Source organism: Calidris pugnax, unplaced genomic scaffold (assembly GCF_001431845.1).
Source record: "Calidris pugnax isolate Ruff unplaced genomic scaffold, ASM143184v1 scaffold29, whole genome shotgun sequence".
In the NCBI taxonomy this organism is placed as follows: domain Eukaryota; kingdom Metazoa; phylum Chordata; class Aves; order Charadriiformes; family Scolopacidae; genus Calidris; species Calidris pugnax.
Window position 1 is genome coordinate 1,367,037 of NW_015090768.1, and position 20,642 is coordinate 1,387,678.

General features: G+C 40.3%; 1 protein-coding gene across 5 annotated transcripts in view; it reads right to left on the reverse strand.

The window, feature by feature from the left end:
- Nucleotides 1-16,556, reverse strand: part of LRRC7 (leucine rich repeat containing 7) — a 117,425-nt gene extending 100,869 nt beyond the window's left edge. For all 5 annotated transcript variants that reach the window (XM_014937591.1, XM_014937552.1, XM_014937561.1 and 2 more), the window contains exons 1-5: nucleotides 16,360-16,556; nucleotides 11,232-11,349; nucleotides 10,136-10,214; nucleotides 9,319-9,408; nucleotides 4,472-4,528 (exon numbers count right to left, since the gene is read on the reverse strand). In XM_014937591.1, coding sequence (XP_014793077.1) covers nucleotides 4,472-4,528; nucleotides 9,319-9,408; nucleotides 10,136-10,214; nucleotides 11,232-11,349; nucleotides 16,360-16,548 — 533 coding nt within the window. In that variant the 5' untranslated portion in view covers nucleotides 16,549-16,556. The remainder of the gene's footprint in view (nucleotides 1-4,471; nucleotides 4,529-9,318; nucleotides 9,409-10,135; nucleotides 10,215-11,231; nucleotides 11,350-16,359) is intronic.
- Nucleotides 16,557-20,642: the final 4,086 nt, after the last annotated feature.

Genomic DNA, 20,642 nt, shown 5'->3' on the forward strand with positions numbered 1-20,642 from the left:
GCATCTCCCCATCCAGGCTGAGCTCCAGCATCACCCAGCAGGATGGAAAACTGGGAATTACTTCCTTCCACTCAGAAATTACTGGAACACAGCATAATTAAACACCAAAGCACAAAACACCTCATTCAAAACCCACTAGAGCCAACGGGAATCTGTCCACTGATCTTAATTGTGTCAGTTTGGGTGCAAAAGGAGTGAAAACATCCCTGGCAATGGGAACACCTCACCTGGGGCTATAAATACAGAGCATTTGAATTACAGAATTACAGAACAGAACACTACGGAGCTACTGAGGGCCACAGTCTGTGAAACACCATCCAAGCTATTACACAGGAATATTAAATGTTGCTACAGCCAGTGAAGATCAAGCACATTTTTATCCAAACAGAGTAATAAAAATTGTCTTAGTTGGTTCTTCAAGCCAAAAGACAGCCCTGTCGTCTCGCTGGTGACATTGTTCAAATGTAAGAAACCAGGTCAGAATCTCACAAATGGCTTTGAAACATTTACCAGAAATTCACGAGAACAAAACAGATTTCTCTGGTTTTGTAGTACAAAGCAAAGCTTTGATAAAATATTAAAAATTATTTGCAATACTGGCCACAGACAGCCAAATACTTCTAAATGCTCAAAAGATCCTGGAAGCCAGAATCAATAAATAATAATCTTTAATCAAACAGTGTAAGAGAGAAAACAAAGTACTGATTTGATAAAACGGCGTTGTGAAGATCTGTAGGTTAGGCACACAAATATTTTCACAGTATGTTAGAAATATTTGCAAGCCTTTGTAAGGTGTTTTCTGAGGAGAAAGTGCTGCTGACAGACACTAGGACCGTCCTGCAGCATTTTCATTTGAAGAGCTCCATACGGCTCCCGCCCGGCGCGACGGAGCGAGACGGCGTGATTTCAGGTGCTGGGTCTCCCTGTCAGGAGGAATCAGCAGAGACTCCAAAGCACTTTCGGAACAACGCCTCACTAATTTCCTATCAGGAAAGTGTCCAGGAATACAGTGATATCCTTGGACACGTTTTAGACGCTGTAAAATTACATCAACAAATTCAGCAAAGGGAAGTTCCCGTTTTTTGATGCAGGACGCGTTAAAGAGGGACACTTTGGAGATCTCTGCTCTGGTTACTAGACTATACTTAGTATTTCATTAATTTATTATTTATTATCAGCCAAGTATACTTAGTATTTACTTAATCTGATATTTTTGTATATGATTTTAGAACATTTTGCATTCGGTTACCATGGATACTTTTTACAACAGCCTTGACTGTTGAGTTAGTCTGAAATACAGCAAAATTAGAGCTTGGGTAAGCACAAAGCAAATTTAATTCCTGTTTATGTCAAAATGCTAATTATTTCCCTTAAGACTTCTTTATATGTATATTTTATGGTATCAAACAGACGAAATAATATGATCTACTTTTTGATAACATCTTTTAAGTTGCACAGAACATAGTAATAGTACTGAGCAGAAATTACTTAAAACAGCCTCACAGTGTATTTAACAGTATATTTCATCTATTTATACATATATTACAGTATATTTAATCTATTTAAAAGCAAAATAACAATACTAAAGTTATTTAGTTGTCTTCCTTTTACACGTTCATTCTTACTTTAGAACAACTGGAAAAATGACCAACATAACCCAGTTATCTTATTCATCATCTATCTAATAAATACAAGGACAAGGAAGAAAGCCTTTAAGTATACACCTGAAAGACCTGCATCACCTTTTTTGCAACTGGACTGTAAAATATATTCTGGTTTACATTAGACTGTAAAATATATACTCGTTTGTGTTTCCTCATTTGCTTTCTTAACTGCAGATGGTAGACACAGCTTTCTCGTCACGATTTTCCTTCTCTTACTGGCTGAGAGAATAAGAGACCATGGTATTTAACGTTTTCCCATTCCCCTGTGACTCCCAAAGGAGTCCATCCCCGTGTCTGCATCCCCCCACAGCCCCAACTCTCTCCCCCCGCACCTTCCCAGGCTCAGCCCTCGCCTGCCCGGGGCCAGGAAGCAGAGAGATGCTGCTTTAGACTCGCAATTACTGCCTTTTCATAAAAAAAAGGTCAAATTGACCCTAACTGGGAACCAGAATGGAGATCCTCTAAATTAACACTGTAATACGTCTTAACTCCCATCTATCCGCTACACTTTTGTTGCTTACAGAGAAAATGGCTCCAGAGGATAAAAGCAGCCCAGAAATGCACAGATCCCTCATTTTTGTTCCAGTTGACGCAAAAATGACCTTGTCAGCTTCCTTCCTCTTACTTTTTTTTTTTTTTTTTTTTTTTTTAAGACAGCTCTCCCTTTTATCTACCAGTTTTAAGGACAGCATTTGCATTAGCAAAACCTTTCCTCTCCAGTTTGTCTCAGCAGCATACGGCCAAGCCTCCTGCCACCGCGCAGAGCAGAGAAGAAACGCACCGGCAAATAACGTTTCCCTTGGTTACAGGAATCAAAGCTTCCCCACTTTCAGCATCACACACAGTGGGAAAAGTCACGCTCAGGCACTTTACCAAACAGTGCTACTGGAACCAGGGGCTGCTACGCCCAGGTACGAGCCTTCACAGAATCACAGCATGATATGGGGTTGGAAGGGACCTCTGGAGATCATCTCCTCCAACCCCCTGCCAGAGCAGGTCCATCCAGAGCAGGTTGCACAGGAACGTGTCCAGATGGGGTTTGAATGTCTCCAGAGATGGAGACTCCACCACCTCCCTGGGCAGCCTCTCCAGGGCTCTGCCACCCTCAAAGTGAAGAAGTTCCTCCTCATGTTTAGGTGGAACTTCTTACGTTCCAGTTTGTGCCCATTTCCTCTTGTCCTGTCCCTGGGCACCACTGAAAGAAGACTGGCCCCATCCTCCTGACACCCACCCTTTAAGTATTTATAAACATTTATAAGCAACCCCCCTTAAGCATTTATAAGCAACCTTCCAAACACTTGCCAAAATTTGCCTGTTCAACACCACGTCTCACAGAAAAAAAATATAATTATTTTTATTAATAACATTGACAGGCAATCCCAGCCTTGCTCCCGCTGAATTCAGTATCAAGTCTGTCATCATCTTTAGTGGGATCTGAATTAGACCAGAAATACAAAAACATTCCCTTTGACCAAAACAATTCTGGTCGTGAGATTCTGACTCTCCAGTCCCAGCGCACACACGTCCCTTTATTCCAACAGGCACCTTCTGCACACAAAGACCACGCAATTCCCTTCTCAGAGAGGCTGATGTTTAAGAGGTAGTTAGATACCATGTGGGTACCACCACAGGTAACAGCCCTTCAGGTGATAAAGACCTCAAAGGCTGCAAATCTGCAGACAAATACTTTGGTCACAGGTTGAAGCTCTTTTTCCTGTGTGTCTCTTTCAAAACAGTAAATGTAACTCAGAGCAGAGGAAACAGTGGAAAACGCCTTCCTGTATAAACTTTCTGATACAAGGACTATCGCCTTTAGCACAAAAAATAGCCTTCCTTAAAAAAAAAAGGAAAGCACTGTGGATAAAAGCCCACAGGAAGCAGTGAAAATGTCACTATATCCCATTATGGGCAAAACGCCTGTGTAGGAGATTTTGATAAATTCGTCCCTGCTAAAAAGAGTGCCCTTTTTAAATGAGCTAAATAATATGCAATTCAGTATTAGCAACGTTTCATAAATACAGTCTATTGCCCCCACTGTAAGTCTCACTTGTAATGGGAACACAGAACCCCTGTTTCTACCAGTCCCCAGATCTATGGACATTTTTTCATTGGTCAGGATCCCTGTTACAGAAAACAATTACATCATGCTGGTCTGAACTCAAAACCATATTCCTTGCTTTACGCAGTGCAACTTGCTATATTTAGCAGGGGAAGGGTATAGATTTATTTTTCCTTTCTTTTCTGTTTCCTTTCCAAAATATCATTTAAATGTTGGTCAAATTATAGCAACAAATTATAGCAACGTACCTTTTTTTTGGTAAATAGCACCAAGGAACACTATCAAACTGACATTTCCTCAATATTCTGATGATACAGGTTTCTGATCATCATTGCAAAACAGCAAATACATTTCACTTCTGTACAGAACACACGGGGAGACTGTTCTACTGAGGTTACATCAAGAGCGTTTTCAATACATCAGATTACTCCTTGGAGAGAAAAATAGTGTCACATAATCACTGACCAGGGGTCTCTCATCTGTTGTTTTCCAATTTTGTTTACATCTGCTATTTTGAAATGTCACGTTATAGATTTCGGATACTGAGTCACAGCCAGCTGAAGTACCAGTCTCCATCTTCCATTCCATGTTCCCTTTTTTGCTAAAAACCTTCAGTAGAATTCCTTTAACCCATGGGAAAAATTAACTCTTAACAGAAATGACACCATTGCATTGCTAACAATACAAATAATTTGCACTTTTGGAAATTTCAGGTGAAAGAGACTTATGTAAATACTCATTCACTTACTTTGGTAGAGTTTTCAAGTGATTTTCTCTTAACTCCAAAATTCGCAATTTGACAAGTCTAAAAAGATGACAGAAAATAATTAGTTCATTCCATGAACTAGTGCAGGAATCGATAAGAATGATTTGAAACAACTTCTTTCAACAAGGCACAACAGTAAGATGTCCAGTTCTTGTGGTGCTGAATATGATACAAAATATATGCAGAACCAAACAGCTCCATGAAAGGACAGGCAGCTTCAGGTAAGGGCATATTTTTCCTTATCTGAATTCTTCTGAAAAACTTTGACATGTATCCATTTTTCACAGTAATTTGAAAATATTCTTACCGATTATTTAAAACAAGGCAAGCATAGTTAAAGTTAATTTCTCTCAAATATTTCCAAATCTATTACAGGATAGAAAGCAACTTTTAGTTCACAACTTGCTTTTGCATTTCTTGAGCACTGAATTCTACAGCTCCACGGAGGCAGCCCAAGACTACACAACAGATCTCCACCAAAAGTACTGCATTTTACCCAGAAGCAGGACGTGTGCTGAAGTGCTGGCAGGAATTAGAACCTCTATCCAACAGTAATTCACAATTCCACACCATTGTGCAAACTCTCACTGCAATATTATTTAAGCCACCGCAATAAATTGCATGAAGTAGGACAATGGGAAGGAAGGAAGGAGGACACATCAGATGAGATGAAGAACTTCATGTATTAGAGTTTCAGAATTTGGGGCAGTATAGTCGTATTATCCAGACTGTCTAGGAAGATAACTTGATAAACATGAAAGGATTTTGATTCATATCACCCTTTTGCTGGTTCTTCAATCCACAATTATAATCAATGGGAGGAGGAAAAAGCAGAGGAGCTTTGAGCAACCTGGTCTGGTGGGAGGTGTCCCTGCCTGTGGCAGGGGGGTTGAAATGTGATGACCTTTAAGGTCCCTTCCAACTCTAACCGTTCTATGATTCTACAGGATAGAAAACCAAAAGGATGAAAAAGGCCCTTCCCTCTTCATCTCAAATTGTACAACTCCACTCCCAGAAAATCTGGCGTCTGGAATCAACTATTTTTGGAGGCACATTCAAAGCACGAGCTGCCCGTGCCTGGGATTGCTCAAGGCCAGTGTGAAACCAAGCAGTTCTGCATAACTAATTTGTAATTGTACCATTTCTAAGCAGAGATGTCAGCCCGGAGGCACACCAGTCAAGCTTTGAGGCTGGTAACACAGTTTCTAGATGTGAAGAAAATTTATTGAGGAACTTTACATGGTGAGTTGCAAGGATTTCATTGATGCTGCTTTTCACATTATCCTGTCTCTACAGTCCAGGTCCTTTAGTGCCACAAGTGTGAGAAAAGTTTAAGAAAATACAACAAAGCTTTAAATAGCGCTCTGACCAGCAAAACATCAGTTTTCTGTTTCATGGAGCCTCAGGCTTCCCAATATTATGCTCTTCTAGAAAACTATGATGTTATCTTTTTCCTATCAAATAAAGCAGAAAACCTTTCAAGTCCCACAGTTGGGCTTAACCGGGACTAAAAAGAACAACTTTACATGAGCAATGTGGAGAGAAGTTTACATGATGCTCATGTAGACTCTGCTCCTGTCTTTATTCACAAGAGTAAATGAGATCTAACAGACTCAAGGGTAAATGAGATATAACGAATATTAGTGTACCAGAAGATAGAAAAAGAGCACTAAAATTTGGACTGGCAGGAATTAGAACCTCTATCCAACAGTAATTCACAATTCCACACCATTGTGCAAACTCTCACTGCAATATTATTTAAGCCACCGCAATAAATTGCATGAAGTAGGACAATGGGAAGGAAGGAAGGAGGACACATCAGATGAGATGAAGAACTTCATGTATTAGAGTTTCAGAATTTGGGGCAGTATAGTCGTATTATCCAGACTGTCTAGGAAGATAACTTGATAAACATGAAAGGATTTTGATTCATATCACCCTTTTGCTGGTTCTTCAATCCACAATTATAATCAATGGGAGGAGGAAAAAGCAGAGGAGCTTTGAGCAACCTGGTCTGGTGGGAGGTGTCCCTGCCTGTGGCAGGGGGGTTGAAATGTGATGACCTTTAAGGTCCCTTCCAACTCTAACCGTTCTATGATTCTATGATTCTACAGGATAGAAAACCAAAAGGATAAAAAAGGCCCTTCCCTCTTCATCTCAAATTGTACAACTCCACTCCCAGAAAATCTGGCGTCTGGAATCAACTATTTTTGGAGGCACATTCAAAGCACGAGCTGCCCGTGCCTGGGATTGCTCAAGGCCAGTGTGAAACCAAGCAGTTCTGCATAACTAATTTGTAATTGTACCATTTCTAAGCAGAGATGTCAGCCCGGAGGCACACCAGTCAAGCTTTGAGGCTGGTAACACAGTTTCTAGATGTGAAGAAAATTTATTGAGGAACTTTACATGGTGAGTTGCAAGGATTTCATTGATGCTGCTTTTCACATTATCCTGTCTCTACAGTCCAGGTCCTTTAGTGCCACAAGTGTGAGAAAAGTTTAAGAAAATACAACAAAGCTTTAAATAGCGCTCTGACCAGCAAAACATCAGTTTTCTGTTTCATGGAGCCTCAGGCTTCCCAACATTATGCTCTTCTAGAAAACTATGATGTTATCTTTTTCCTATCAAATAAAGCAGAAAACCTTTCAAGTCCCACAGTTGGGCTTAACCGGGACTAAAAAGAACAACTTTACATGAGCAATGTGGAGAGAAGTTTACATGATGCTCATGTAGACTCTGCTCCTGTCTTTATTCACAAGAGTAAATGAGATATAACAGAGTCAAGGGTAAATGAGATATAACGAATATTAGTGTACCAGAAGATAGAAAAAGAGCACTAAAATTTGGAGAAGAGCAATGAGGGAGACAGAGTTAAAGAGCTACATGTGGCTGTTAAAAAAACCCCCACAATGCCTGTATGCTAATGTGGGAAGCTTCAGAAACATGGCAAGGATTTGTAAATGTGAGATACCAAATAGATAATATAGAAGCAGAATAATAATAAAGGAATAAAAACCACAACTGGAATGAGCATCACTAGAAAACTATGATGTTATCTTTTTCCTATCAAATAAAGCAGAAAACCTTTCAAGTCCCACAGTTGGGCTTAACCGGGACTAAAAAGAACAACTTTACATGAGCAATGTGGAGAGAAGTTTACATGATGCTCATGTAGACTCTGCTCCTGTCTTTATTCACAAGAGTAAATGAGATATAACAGAGTCAAGGGTAAATGAGATATAACGAATATTAGTGTACCAGAAGATAGAAAAAGAGCACTAAAATTTGGAGAAGAGCAATGAGGGAGACAGAGTTAAAGAGCTACATGTGGCTGTTAAAAAAACCCCCACAATGCCTGTATGCTAATGTGGGAAGCTTCAGAAACATGGCAAGGATTTGTAAATGTGAGATACCAAATAGTTAATATAGAAGCAGAATAATAATAAAGGAATAAAAACCACAACTGGAATGAGCATCATTGTGCTTAGACATTTGTAAAAGAAAAAAAAAAACGTTAGTGCTTTCTGCTAAAAGATTTAGAACAGGAGACATGTCTTTAAGTGAGAAAGATTATTAGACACAGTACCAGCAAGGCTTTAGAAAGAGCATAATGACTATAAACACTACATATCTCATAAAATTGCAGGGTATTTCATATATTTATTTTTCCTTGACATCTGAACATACTGTCTGATTCCCAGCTGTCTCAGGATTTACTCTGAGATTCCAAGCACTCACCAAATGCAAACAATGACAATTTTTCTTCCTCTTCCTTCAGCTAGGATTTTCTAAAAGGCATGCCAGCGTAGAGCCCAGCCTCAGCCCAGGGTCAGTGACAGGCCCATCAAGTAACTGCTGAGAGAGCAGCACTTTCTATTTCTCAGTGCCAGAGCATTTCCATGTCATTTCCAACACGTATTATGCCACCTCAGTATTAATTTTGGAAGGCTGAGTTGATGTTCCCAGCCGGGCAATAAAACACACATACAGGTAGCTGGATGGATGAGGAAAAAACTAATACTAGGTGAAAACTATATTTAAATATATCTATACGCACACATATATATACCAGCATATATTTTCTCTGTAAATCCTTTGTCTTCTGAGCTCTTTGCCCAGCTGGACAGTCCGAGGGCAGGAAGGCTGACCATTCCCTCCCCACTGTGACACAGGTGGAATAAACCCGAGGTTTCTGCCGGAGCTGCGCCGTGTGAGGATCCACCGCCTCCTACTGCCCTCTTAAATGGCAAATTATGTTAACTTTGATTTCCCCCTCCCTCTGCCTTGTCCTTATCTAACACTTTTTGGCTCAGTTTCTGCTGCATTTATTTTTACTCTCGCTCTAATCCTTTCTGCTCTGCTGTCTTTTGAATCTTCTCTCTTTTTGCTTTCAGGTTTTTCCTTTGGTTACTCTGCTGTGCTCAGTCGTTTCTTCTTTTCTGACTTACAACACTTTTTCTTCCTGTTCATTTTTCAATAGGCATAGACCACATTGTTATTTTCTGCCCTTGCCACAATTTAATAACACATTTGATCAAGGACAAGGCTCTTCTTCAATTTCTATTTCCTCCCACCTTCTCCCTAAGCCACCAAACTGCATCGCTTCATCATCAAATTCTTGCTGACATACAACATTCTCCCTAACAACAACCATTCATCAAAATAGGGCTGGAAAGGCCAAAGTCTCTTTGTTGTGTTTTTTTTTTTTTTTCTTTTCTTTTGCTTTGCTTTGTTTTGTTTTTAAAAAGAATACAGGCTCAAAATGGTCCCTCAAAGCCAAAAACCAGGTTCACAGGAAAGAGTGATATGCTTTGATGACTAGCTCTTACCTTCCAAAGTTAGCTGGAAGAAACTCCAAAAAGGCATCATTTAGATAGAGCTGGGTCAAATTTAGAAGTTGTGTGAAGCCATCTGGCAGCCTAAAAAAAAAAAAAACATTTAAAAGCTTAATGCTCACACCAAAGTTGCTATGGAAACAATAACAATGTATATTTAGAAAGAGAAAGCTTACTTTCTCTCTCACCTTCTTTTTCTACCCAAATTCTCTAGGATTTCTTACTTGTTACAGACAATATTTTCACCCATGTTCATCATTTCCACATTGCTATAACCACAGGAAATCCAAATGCCTGGCACATCCACGTTATATCAGCCTTTTCTGCCTTCCCAGCAGAGAGCTTTAAGTCAAAGGTGTTTTCTTTCTTTTTCTTTCTTTCTATCCCTTTCTTCTTTTTTAAACTGAAATAGTAAAATTTCACCCTTTCATTTCCTTCCCTCCATTTTATAAATCATGGTATTACAACACAGATTTTTTTTCTGGTTACTATTATTGCCAGTTTTTGGAAGGAATAAGGGTTGCTAAAGTCCCAACCAAGAGATTTACAGTACATGAGGATGCAGCGTGGCTTATTCCTGGTACATAAAGGGACCAATTGCCAACTCTTTCTTTACCATATGGAAAGATACCCCATTTTTTACATAGTACACAGACCTTTTCATAGATACATCAACACTGGATTTCAAACAATTAAAAAGAAATTTAGATTAATCCTGCAAATGAACTTGATACAATGTCTTTAAATTTCAGTTCTTTTTGTGTAAATTTTCTGCACCTGCAGTAGGCAAACACAAGCTACTGATACTCACTTAGAGACCGGATTGACACTGGCTTCAATAATTGTTAAACACTTACAACATTTAATATTTTCTGGGAAATCTTGAATTCCTAAAAAAAAAAAAAAAACATTGAAAGAATTATTATACACACATCAAAAAACCTGTTTAACTCATTTTGTTCATACATGAGTTCATTTGGCATTTTCAGAACAGAGTTAATCTATAAGAGGAAGAATACATGTATTTTACTACTATAGTCTAGAAGGTGATACTTAAGCACTAAATAAATATACCAGAACAGATACCATTCCTTGTACTAAAACTATTATGCTAATGCTTGATTTTTATACTCTCCTAGAGTTAAATAGTGACATCATTTCTACTGATATTTGTGCTTTTCATTTCTTTCCAAACTGCTTCTGTTCTTCTCCTTTGCCTCCCTCTCTTCTGGGGAGAACGCCCGCATAATCCTGACTCTCTTAAGCCTACACCGATAAGAAATGTTTCAAAATCTTCAAGAGTGCCTAAGCCTCATTCCCAAAACAAAGACGCTTAAGTTCAGACATGCAGAGGGTTTTAAGCATGTAAATATGTAAATGAGTAATTGGGAAACGCACAGCAGTAAATTAGTCACCGAGTCTAGAAATCCTGCTAGTTGTTTACCTGCAGCTTTAGAATCTCAAATCCATTCCACAAGAGCCCAGTAAGGACTAAGCCACTTTGGAAAGTGGAATGGTTCATAAGTGCACTGAAAAATGGTCTCCCCACTCCTATTTCTAACATTTACTGGTCACAAGTCATCATGGGACACTATGCTAAAGCAAACTCTGTTCTTTATATTTTTGGGGGGGCAGACCAGTAAATAAGGTAGAAATCTACCCAGACGTCTTTGTGCAAAGTGCCAGACAGGAAAATAGCACATAATCATATTTTTTGGGGGGCAGAGCAGTAAATGAGGTAGAAATCTACCCAGACTTCTTCCTCCAAAGTGCCAGACAGGAAAATAGCACATAATCTAGAACAAGAGCCAGTTTTCACAAGTTTGTTGATGGCTAGGAATTAAAATGTCATCACTGTTCGCAGTCATGACAATTCTTTAAAAGACTTGTAACTTTTGATCTCTTACCATTTTTACTGATATCAAGTTCTCTGAGATTAACTAAGCTGGCAATAGTGGTGGGCAGGCTGGAGAGGTCGTTGTCTGGGATACTCAGCTTGCGTAAAGCTTGACAGTTGAACAGTTGCTGCAACACGAAAAAGACACTTTACAGCATTTCAGGGAACAGACCAGTTAACCATCATTATTTACCCACAGAGGCAACAAATCCCACAAAATTACATTTGCTACATAAGAATTCAATCGTCAAAAAAATATTTTGAAAAGCCCTTATTTGAGAGGACATTTCTCCAGGCTGCTCAGTACCATAAACACAGCTCATCCGCAGCTGGCAAGGATAATCACAACAGTTGATTGGTAGCAGGAATGCTGAAATAGAGTATTCTGTCAAAAACTACATACTCATTGCAATCACCATTTTGTAGGTACACAATATTTCACGTGTGTCACATCAGTTGAGCTTTTTTGTGGCTCGCGGTAAATTGTTTTATAATTCAATTTCATGATAGATTTTAAAATATTTTGACTGCATGCAGAAGAAATTTGCCATCTTCCAGGAACAAAATGCTTTGACATTATCAAAACGATACGTTCCTTAACCCCCAAATTCAAATTCTAAATTTTGATTCAAATCTTATAAAATTTCAGAATTTCCACTGCAAAACCAACCCTCCTTTAAAACTTATCAGTAAATCAAGTTGAAAGCACCTATTTAACACGCTGCGTTGCTCAAGAAAGATCACCATTTCATACAACATGTAAAAACTAATAAAACCATGCTACGAAGAGAAAGCAGTCATGAAAAATGATTTTTATGATTTTTAGATCGTTTTGAAACTGCCATAACCTTCTCTCCAAGGTTTTTTCTTCAAGACAATCTACACTCAGAAAAAAGAGAGGGAATCCCATGGATGAGAACTGCTGAGAAGAAGAACCTCCCACCACAGTCACTTGGCACCAAAGATGGAAGGGTCCCTCCACATCGGGGCCCAGTCGAAATTCTAGGAACGGCCAGAACATTGACTGTGGTCCCTGGAAGCCAAACTGGGCTGCACGTTCCTGCTCACAGACAGTGTTAATAAAGGGAAATACCTCTCCAGAGAACGAGGAACTCCTTTGCAATGTGTCTGAGAGCACCTCATTTCCTCTTTTTTTTAAGGAAAAGCAACATTTTGGACAGGACTGGAAGGGAAGGTCATTAATAGGCTCTACGGTCTCCTCTTGAAATTCCTCCTTAGAACAGCTGCAGACCATAGTGTTCTTCAGCAGAGGGAACCCACAGCATTTTGGTTCATATACAAACTGCACCACACTATTGTTCCTGGAAAATTAAATTCCCTGTGCATGTTCCTAGTGATTCCCCTGGAGAATTCCTCTTTTAAAAGCCAAGGAAGTCTTGGAACGTGAAGTTCTGGCAATATCAGAACAGATACAAGGCTTTTGAACTGGGAAATGAAGAAGTGTAATAAAAAGTATTCCCTCTGGAGTAATTTCATCACACACTGTTGTAACAGAAACAATACGAGAGTGTAAATACAGGTATGTAGGCCCAAAATTGCCCACTTTTTTTTTTTCACTGGATTTTCAAAATGTTTCTTCCTCAGTTTCTAGTGCTTTATGGCCTTGCCACAATTTTTTTTCCGGATACTGACTGCCAGTGACTCTACCTTCATCAAAATCGATATTCTTTTTGATTAGTCACTGATTCATTTGACTCGTACAAATATGGACATACTTCCATCAGCAGTTCATGATAATGAAGACAAAGGCAAATAAAATAAAAGACTTGGCTAGATATAGGGGAAAATAGAGAATAAGAATTATATAACAATCCTATAAATACTTAAAAGAAAAATATTAGAAATTAGCAACCAGAAATCAGATTCTGATGAAGACAGCAGAAAAAAAAATGCAGAAAAAGCATTCTGCATAGAAAATTTCAAAAGAATATTGTAACGTCAGAGGCACACAACATTTGGTAATTAACAGAAAAGTGACAAAACAAATTTCCTCTGGAATAGTGACAAAAGTTCAGAGACATGCAGCAAAAAATCTTTGAAGCAGAAAATTTGATCAAGAAATTATTTGGACTGCTTAATTTATGGTAATGATTAATAAATGCTTAAGACAAAAAAATTATGAATGGTATAAAGAAAGTAAATTAACACTGCCATTAATCTTCTCTTATACAAGCTAAGACTATATTTAACAATGCATTTACTCAAACTTAAGACCATTTTAAAGGATTTCTTCAATATATAGTATTTGCTTCAAAATAGTATTTATAACAAAGAAAAATGAGGAAAAAAAAGGTACAAAAAGAGAGTCCTCTACATTTAAATCTCTCCCAGGTATGTATTTATCTGCTGTTTTCTTTCACAAATAACAAATACAAAATAGATGATTCCACACCATCATGCCAAGGTTTCACAAGCGTCCACATTTCCATCAGGACTGACACTAACAACTATTACCTTCAGCTCAATTTCATAATTTTGGACCCCTTACCCCAGTTTTTCCCTCTAGAATTATGGGATATTACTCTTGTTCTATGCCCTGATATGTTTGTCTTCCATTATGCACCCCAATTTAGTCTGAATACCATGGCGATGTGTACTTTCAGGAGACACAAAACAAACACACCAAAAAATCCCTGGCTGAATTAGACACTTCATATATTCTTCAGGAGCATAATTAAGACATATACAAGTTTAACAACATATCATTATTGGGAGAGAAGCAGTCCTGAAGGTATTCATTAGCAGTCAAATGGCCTCCACCACAACCCATTTCATATCTGTGGAGACAGAAAGAATACCCAGTTCCCTGCTCCCCCTTCTAGCAGCAGGAGAGAAAAAGCACTTCTCCTTATCATTTTTCCCCGTGACACTTAAAGGACTGTAGCTACCCTGCCTTGCCATCTGTAAAAAATTTCTTCATGGACAGAGCAATCTTAAGCAATGAACCGTCTTATCCGAATAAAGGAGCTCCTCGTCATGGAAGAAGCACGTTTTCTACATTTGTAAATAGAATTTATATAAAGCCTCTATGCTGTGTAAGAAAGAAATACATTGAGAGATGATGAAGAATGGATTACACTGGAACAATGTTTAATTAAAGACTTGTAAGCACCTTTCATTATTGTTGAGAAAAATTCAATTAAGGAATGGATTACATTACTTCATGCTTCATTATGTAGCTAGCACCTACAATTAATTGGTTTTTCCACTACCTTGCTTTCGTGTGTTTCCAGAACACTTAAGGTACAGTAACTTTTAATTCCTTATAGTAAACATTAATCAAAAGAAGAACAGGTTTAAAGATTCTATGACAGAAGTTTTACAGAGGAAGGATAACTTCAGTAATCTCACTGCAGGACCCCGTTTCCAGTAATAAAAATATTAGTCAGCAGTGGCATTTCCTCCGCAAGGATAAACGGCTTTATCCTGACAAAGAGCTTGCTTTTAAAAGCAGTGCTAGAGAGGATCCAAGTGCGACATCACCTACTCCATATGTTACTGTGCTCCTGGTTGAGGTACCAAATAGGTCAAGGTCTACGATGCCCTCTACAATTGCCTGAAAGTAGGGTGTAGAGAGGTGGGGGTTGGCCTCTACTCCCAAGGGAATAATGACAGGACCAGAGAAAATGGCCTGAATTTGAGGCAGGGGAGGTATAGATTAGATATTAGGAAGAATTACTTTGCTGAGAGGGTGGTCAGGCACTGGAACAGCCTGCCCAGGGAGGTGGTGGAGTCACCATCCCTGGAGGGATTTAAGAAACGTGTAGATGTGGCACTTCAGGGCATGCTCTAGTGCCTGAGATTGTTGGGGAGTTTTTTCTCTGTGTGTCTATAGTTGGACTCGATGATTTCAAAGGTCCCCTTTAACCATGAAAATGCGGTGATTCTGTGAAATGCCATTTTAAGAAGTACTTCTTTTGCACAACTGTTAATTCCCCCACTTAAGGCTTCCGTGGCTGCCCCCATTCCTGTGCTGTGACACAAGGAGAGGTGGGTGGCCAGACTCCTCCCCACGCAGCCCCCACTGCAGGAACGGTGGCTCAGCTCTTTGGACCAAATAGGTCAAGGTCTACGATGCCCTCTACAATTGCCTGAAAGTAGGGTGTAGAGAGGTGGGGGTTGGCCTCTACTCCCAAGGGAATAATGACAGGACCAGAGAAAATGGCCTGAATTTGAGGCAGGGGAGGTATAGATTAGATATTAGGAAGAATTACTTTGCTGAGAGGGTGGTCAGGCACTGGAACAGCCTGCCCAGGGAGGTGGTGGAGTCACCATCCCTGGAGGGATTTAAGAAACGTGTAGATGTGGCACTTCAGGGCATGCTCTAGTGCCTGAGATTGTTGGGGAGTTTTTTCTCTGTGTGTCTATAGTTGGACTCGATGATTTCAAAGGTCCCCTTTAACCATGAAAATGCGGTGATTCTGTGAAATGCCATTTTAAGAAGTACTTCTTTTGCACAACTGTTAATTCCCCCACTTAAGGCTTCCTTGGCTGCCCCCATTCCTGTGCTGTGATGCAAGGAGAGGTGGGTGGCCAGACTCCTCCCCACGCAGCCCCCACTGCAGGAACGGTGGCTCAGCTCTTTAGGCTCTTCAGAATGGGCACAAAAAAGATTTGTAAAAATGTAATGGAGTCTGGACTCTTCAGAATAGGCAAAAAAAAAGATTTGTAAAAATGTAATGGAGTCTCTAGAGCCAACTGGACTAGATGGTCTTAAAAGTCCCTTCCAACTAATGGAGTCTCTAGAGTCAATAGAGGACTCTCTAGAGTCTCCAGCTTGGGGAAGAGTCCCCTGGCCAAGAGCAAGTCCTCCTCCCGAGCTGTGGCACGTGCTGAAGGCACATTTAAGAACAGGACTTTGATATCTGGATTACGGGCAGAACATCGATTACCTTAGGTAGCTCCTCAATCTGATTGGCATCGAGGTAAAGCTCCTCTAACGTCCGTTCAAAGCTAAACACCTCCTTTGGCACCTGCTGTAGGCTATCCACGACTCATCCCACAACAAGCAGGTCCCCTGGCCAAGAGCAAGCCCTCCTCCCGAGCTGTGGCACATGCTGAAGGCACATTTAAAAACAGGACTTTGATATCTGGATTACGGGCAGAACATTGATTACCTTAGGTAGCTCCTCAATCTGATTGGCATCGAGGTAAAGCTCCTCTAACGTCCGTTCAAAGCTAAACACCTCCTTTGGCACCTGCTGTAGGCCACAGTGAGAGTAATCCAACACTGAGACGATTTCTTCTTCGCCACGAAAACACCGGCAGGGCACCAAGCGGCCGATAATTTTCCTTTTGGTTGTCATCTCCAAACAGCATACTGAAGGAAAAGGGGAAAAAAAAACAGGTTTCTGAAACTATCAACATTGGGGGGGAATATTTTTTTAGAATCATGATCAAGATTGCAGATTGTTAAATACAGTTCTTCCTGAGGGATATCTGTAGTTTGCATTCTGCATTTCTCATTTTGCCCTTTCCACAAAACATGCAGAAGTGAGGTTTGCCAGCGTGATGACAAGAAACCATCTCAACACGTCACCTCTTCCCCACCACTGGGAGAGAAGCAAACGCGCCCAGACCATCCAGCCACAACTCCTGCTGTCTTCAGTGCCAAAAATCAGCATCTGTGTAAACCCTACACGTGTGAACACGTTCATCACAGAAACCACAAAGTGTGATGACAAGAAGCCATCTCAACACATCACCTCTTCCCCTCCACTGGGACAGAAGCAAATGCCCCCAGACCACCCAGCCACAACTCCTGCTGTCTTCAGAGCCGAAAATCAGCATCTGTGTAAACCCTACATGTGTGAACACGTTCATCACAGAAACCACAAAGCGACACCTTGTTGTACCCCATGTTTGGGTCCCTTGCCCAGGTAAGTCCCCGTTGTGATTTTTCACCTGATTTCTCTGAAATCAGCAGAATTCCTTAGCTTCCCACAGTTACTCCTGGAGTATATTCCCCGTCTTCTCAACCCTATGAATTACGGCTACGTAAACCTAATTTTACAAAATTGTAAACCTAATTTTACAAAATTACAAACCTAATGCTTACAAAACCAGAACAAAAGTAACCCAAAAGCCGGCAGTTTGTCGACCTGTCGCTCCTGCTTCTCTTATATCACACCTCAGCCTGTGGAAAGCTCAGATAAGGGACTCGGCAGAAATGTCATTAATTTTTTTCCTGCAGTAAAATAAACGCCTGGGAAATATCCCCCAGTCTGTTCCCCAGCAGCTTCTGCTCCGGGAGCCAAGCGCTGGAGATTCCCCCCCAGCACACGCTGCTCCACTCACCCGAGCACCAATTTACACAACTGGGTCTCACTACTTCTAAAGTGGAATAAAAACATTTTTACTCTTGAATTGAGAGAACACTCGATAAGCAGATTTTATGCATGTCAAGCAGCCTCTAAATCTGGAATAGATATTAGCATTCTTAGAAGTCATTTTAACATGATTATAGATAAATGCCAAGCGCTGCAGTTTCCCCCCCCAGCACACGCTGCTCCACTCACCCGAGCACCAATTTACACAACTGGGTCTCACTACTTCTAAAGTGGAATAAAAACATTTTTACTCTTGAATTGAGAGAACACTCGATAAGCAGATTTTATGCATGTCAAGCAGCCTCTAAATCTGGAATAGATATTAGCATTCTTAGAAGTCATTTTAACATGATTATAGATAAATCGGGCTGCTCTCAAACATAGTACCACAAAGCCAAGAAGGGCTAAGCCTTCAATGCCCATTTTCTAAGCCACTTACAAGGTTTTGAGTTACATTTATGAAAAAAAAATATAGTTCAAGTAAAGCAAAATAAAGCTCATAGGGATCTTTTTTCACAGAATGCCACTGAAAAACCATATATTCATGCAAAATATCAGTGGAGATAATTGCTTAAGCCATCATTTATCCAAAATGTAAGATAAAACAAATAATTTATTTGGTCAGAAAATGCCCCATTCATGGATCTTTGTGACTTTTTTATCACTTAATACATTGATATTTTGGAGGTAAATGAAATACTCAAATGTTTTATTGCCTTGTTTAAATTTTATTAGCACCTAAACTGCCTCCAGTAATCCCAATGAGATGCACACACGAATACGGTCAGAACAAATACTGTTATTTCATGTCCTGAAGAAGACTGAGAGGATGAAACGAACCCCAGTGAAACCAGTGGGCAACTGGTTATTCCCTTGGCGGTGCCAACAACAGGCTTCCTGTTGCCTGATTTTGGCTTAAGGGTAAAGCTTAAAACACAGCAAAGGGTTTAGTAATTTTGTAATTCAGCTTGACCAGATGCCAAGGATGTGGGTATAACACACAAGTTGTATGTTAATTACCATCAGCTGATGCAATGAAAACATCTGCACAATGTACATAAACTTCTAAAAGTATAAAAATAGAACACACACAGGCTTAAAAAAAACAAAGGCAATAGATTTACAAGCTAATGAAACACAAAATCCAAAGTTTTATTGTGGTTCAATGGGATAGACCACTGCAGAACCCGAATAGCCACACAGCTAGAATATAAAGATGCCACACGCCACCCAAATTTACTCTATGAACTTTGATTTTAAATGTTCTTCACTTTAAATCCTCGCACCATGAACACTAGTTCCCCAGTCACATTTCATACACAACACTGTACCTGGACCTGGGTTCTGGATTGGTACTCAAAATTTCCACTGATAGAGAAATGTTTAACATTGCCCTTAATTTTCCTCAGGAAATAAGGCTACTGCCTTTGCAGCTTCAAGTCTGTCCGTCAATCCCAAACCCATTTGAGAGGAAATGACACTTATCATTTTCTCAGCTTCAAAAAATTTTGCATTTGTCACTTTTTGAGACAAGAAAAGTCCCAAAGCCTGGCTCCAAAGGCAGTCCAGGAGGACAATGGTCCATCACACCAGAAGTGCTCTCAGTTCTCCCTCAGATCAGGGTTTTTTTCTGATTGCTGTGTTACCTGTTCTCTCGAAATCTTTTTCACTGTATGTGCTCCCACCACCTCAGCACATCACATGCAATCACCTCGTCTGGTCTTGGAAAGTCTGTGTTTGGATGTAGACAGCAACTTTGACCATCACTACTTGAAGTTAGTCCCCTTGCGACACGTTCTCCCTGACTTTTGGATCACCTGCAACAACTGCTGCCTTCAGCAAACCTTCCCACTGGGAAGCAGCAAGGAGAGGAGGCAGAGGAACGACAAGAGGTCAAATCATAGAAGGGTTTGGGTTGGGAGGGACCTTAAAGATCATCTAGTTCCAACCCCCTGCCCTGGGCAGGGACACCTCCCACTAGACCAGGTTCCATCAGCAGGACTGTGGAAGGGCTATGGGTAAGGATGGGAGAGCAGTCACCCAACTGCTCTGCCTGGATACCTGGCCACCCAACCACTCTGCTTGGCCACCCAGCCATTCTGCCCACCCGCCTGGCCACCCAACCGCTCTATCGGCAGGACTGTGGAAGGGCTATGGGTAAGGATGGGAGAGCAGTCACCCAACTGCTCTGCCCAGATACCTGGCCACCCAACCACTCTGCTTGGCCACCCAGCCATTCTGCCCACCCACCTGGCCACCCAACCACTCTGCCTGGCCACCATTGCCACCCCCTGAGCAGAGGCTAGAGAAGGGGTGCAGCAGGACCACCAACACCAACCTGCACCACACCTTTAGTCCCAGAAATCTTCCCAACCATCTCATTCGAGCGTACCAGATCGAAACAGGTGAAAACTGTAAAAGCATCGGTCACAGAACACGTACTTCACCAGAAAAAAATGAAATTAGCCATCAAGCTGCAGAGTCTCTTTGTATTCCAGCACAGGAAGCAGCATTTGCAACTGCGTACTTCAAACCTTGACACAATAAAAATAAATGCCCTTGGAATATCAAATTATTTGTAGCTTTTCAAGCCATTTGAAGATAATGAACAATTGAACAGTGACATGTGCTTCAAAAACTACTCAGGAAAACATTCTTCCCATAGGCATTGCAAAGCACTTAGCTCTGCATTATTCTCCTCTCCTCTAAGCATACACATAAAACAAACCTCACCTTTCATTTGAATAGAAAGCCAGAACAATAACAGTATAATAGAACAGCTAGAAAGCGTGCAAATAGTGAAGTGACAGAACTGTACTAAAAATAGCAATTACAACAGCAAAACCATGTTTTTTAAGTTTTTCTTTTGCTTATGTAAACAAAAGGTTTCCATTATTGCAGTTCATAAAAATACCTGTAACTTCTTACTCAACAGATTATTTTTTTTTTAATTGTTTTAAAATTTAGAATGAAAAAAATGCTGAGGATAATCAAAAGTTACTTTTCCTTCCTCAAAAGCTATGGTAAGACCCGACTGCCATGGTAAATGGGGTTGGTGGGACGAATTGGTT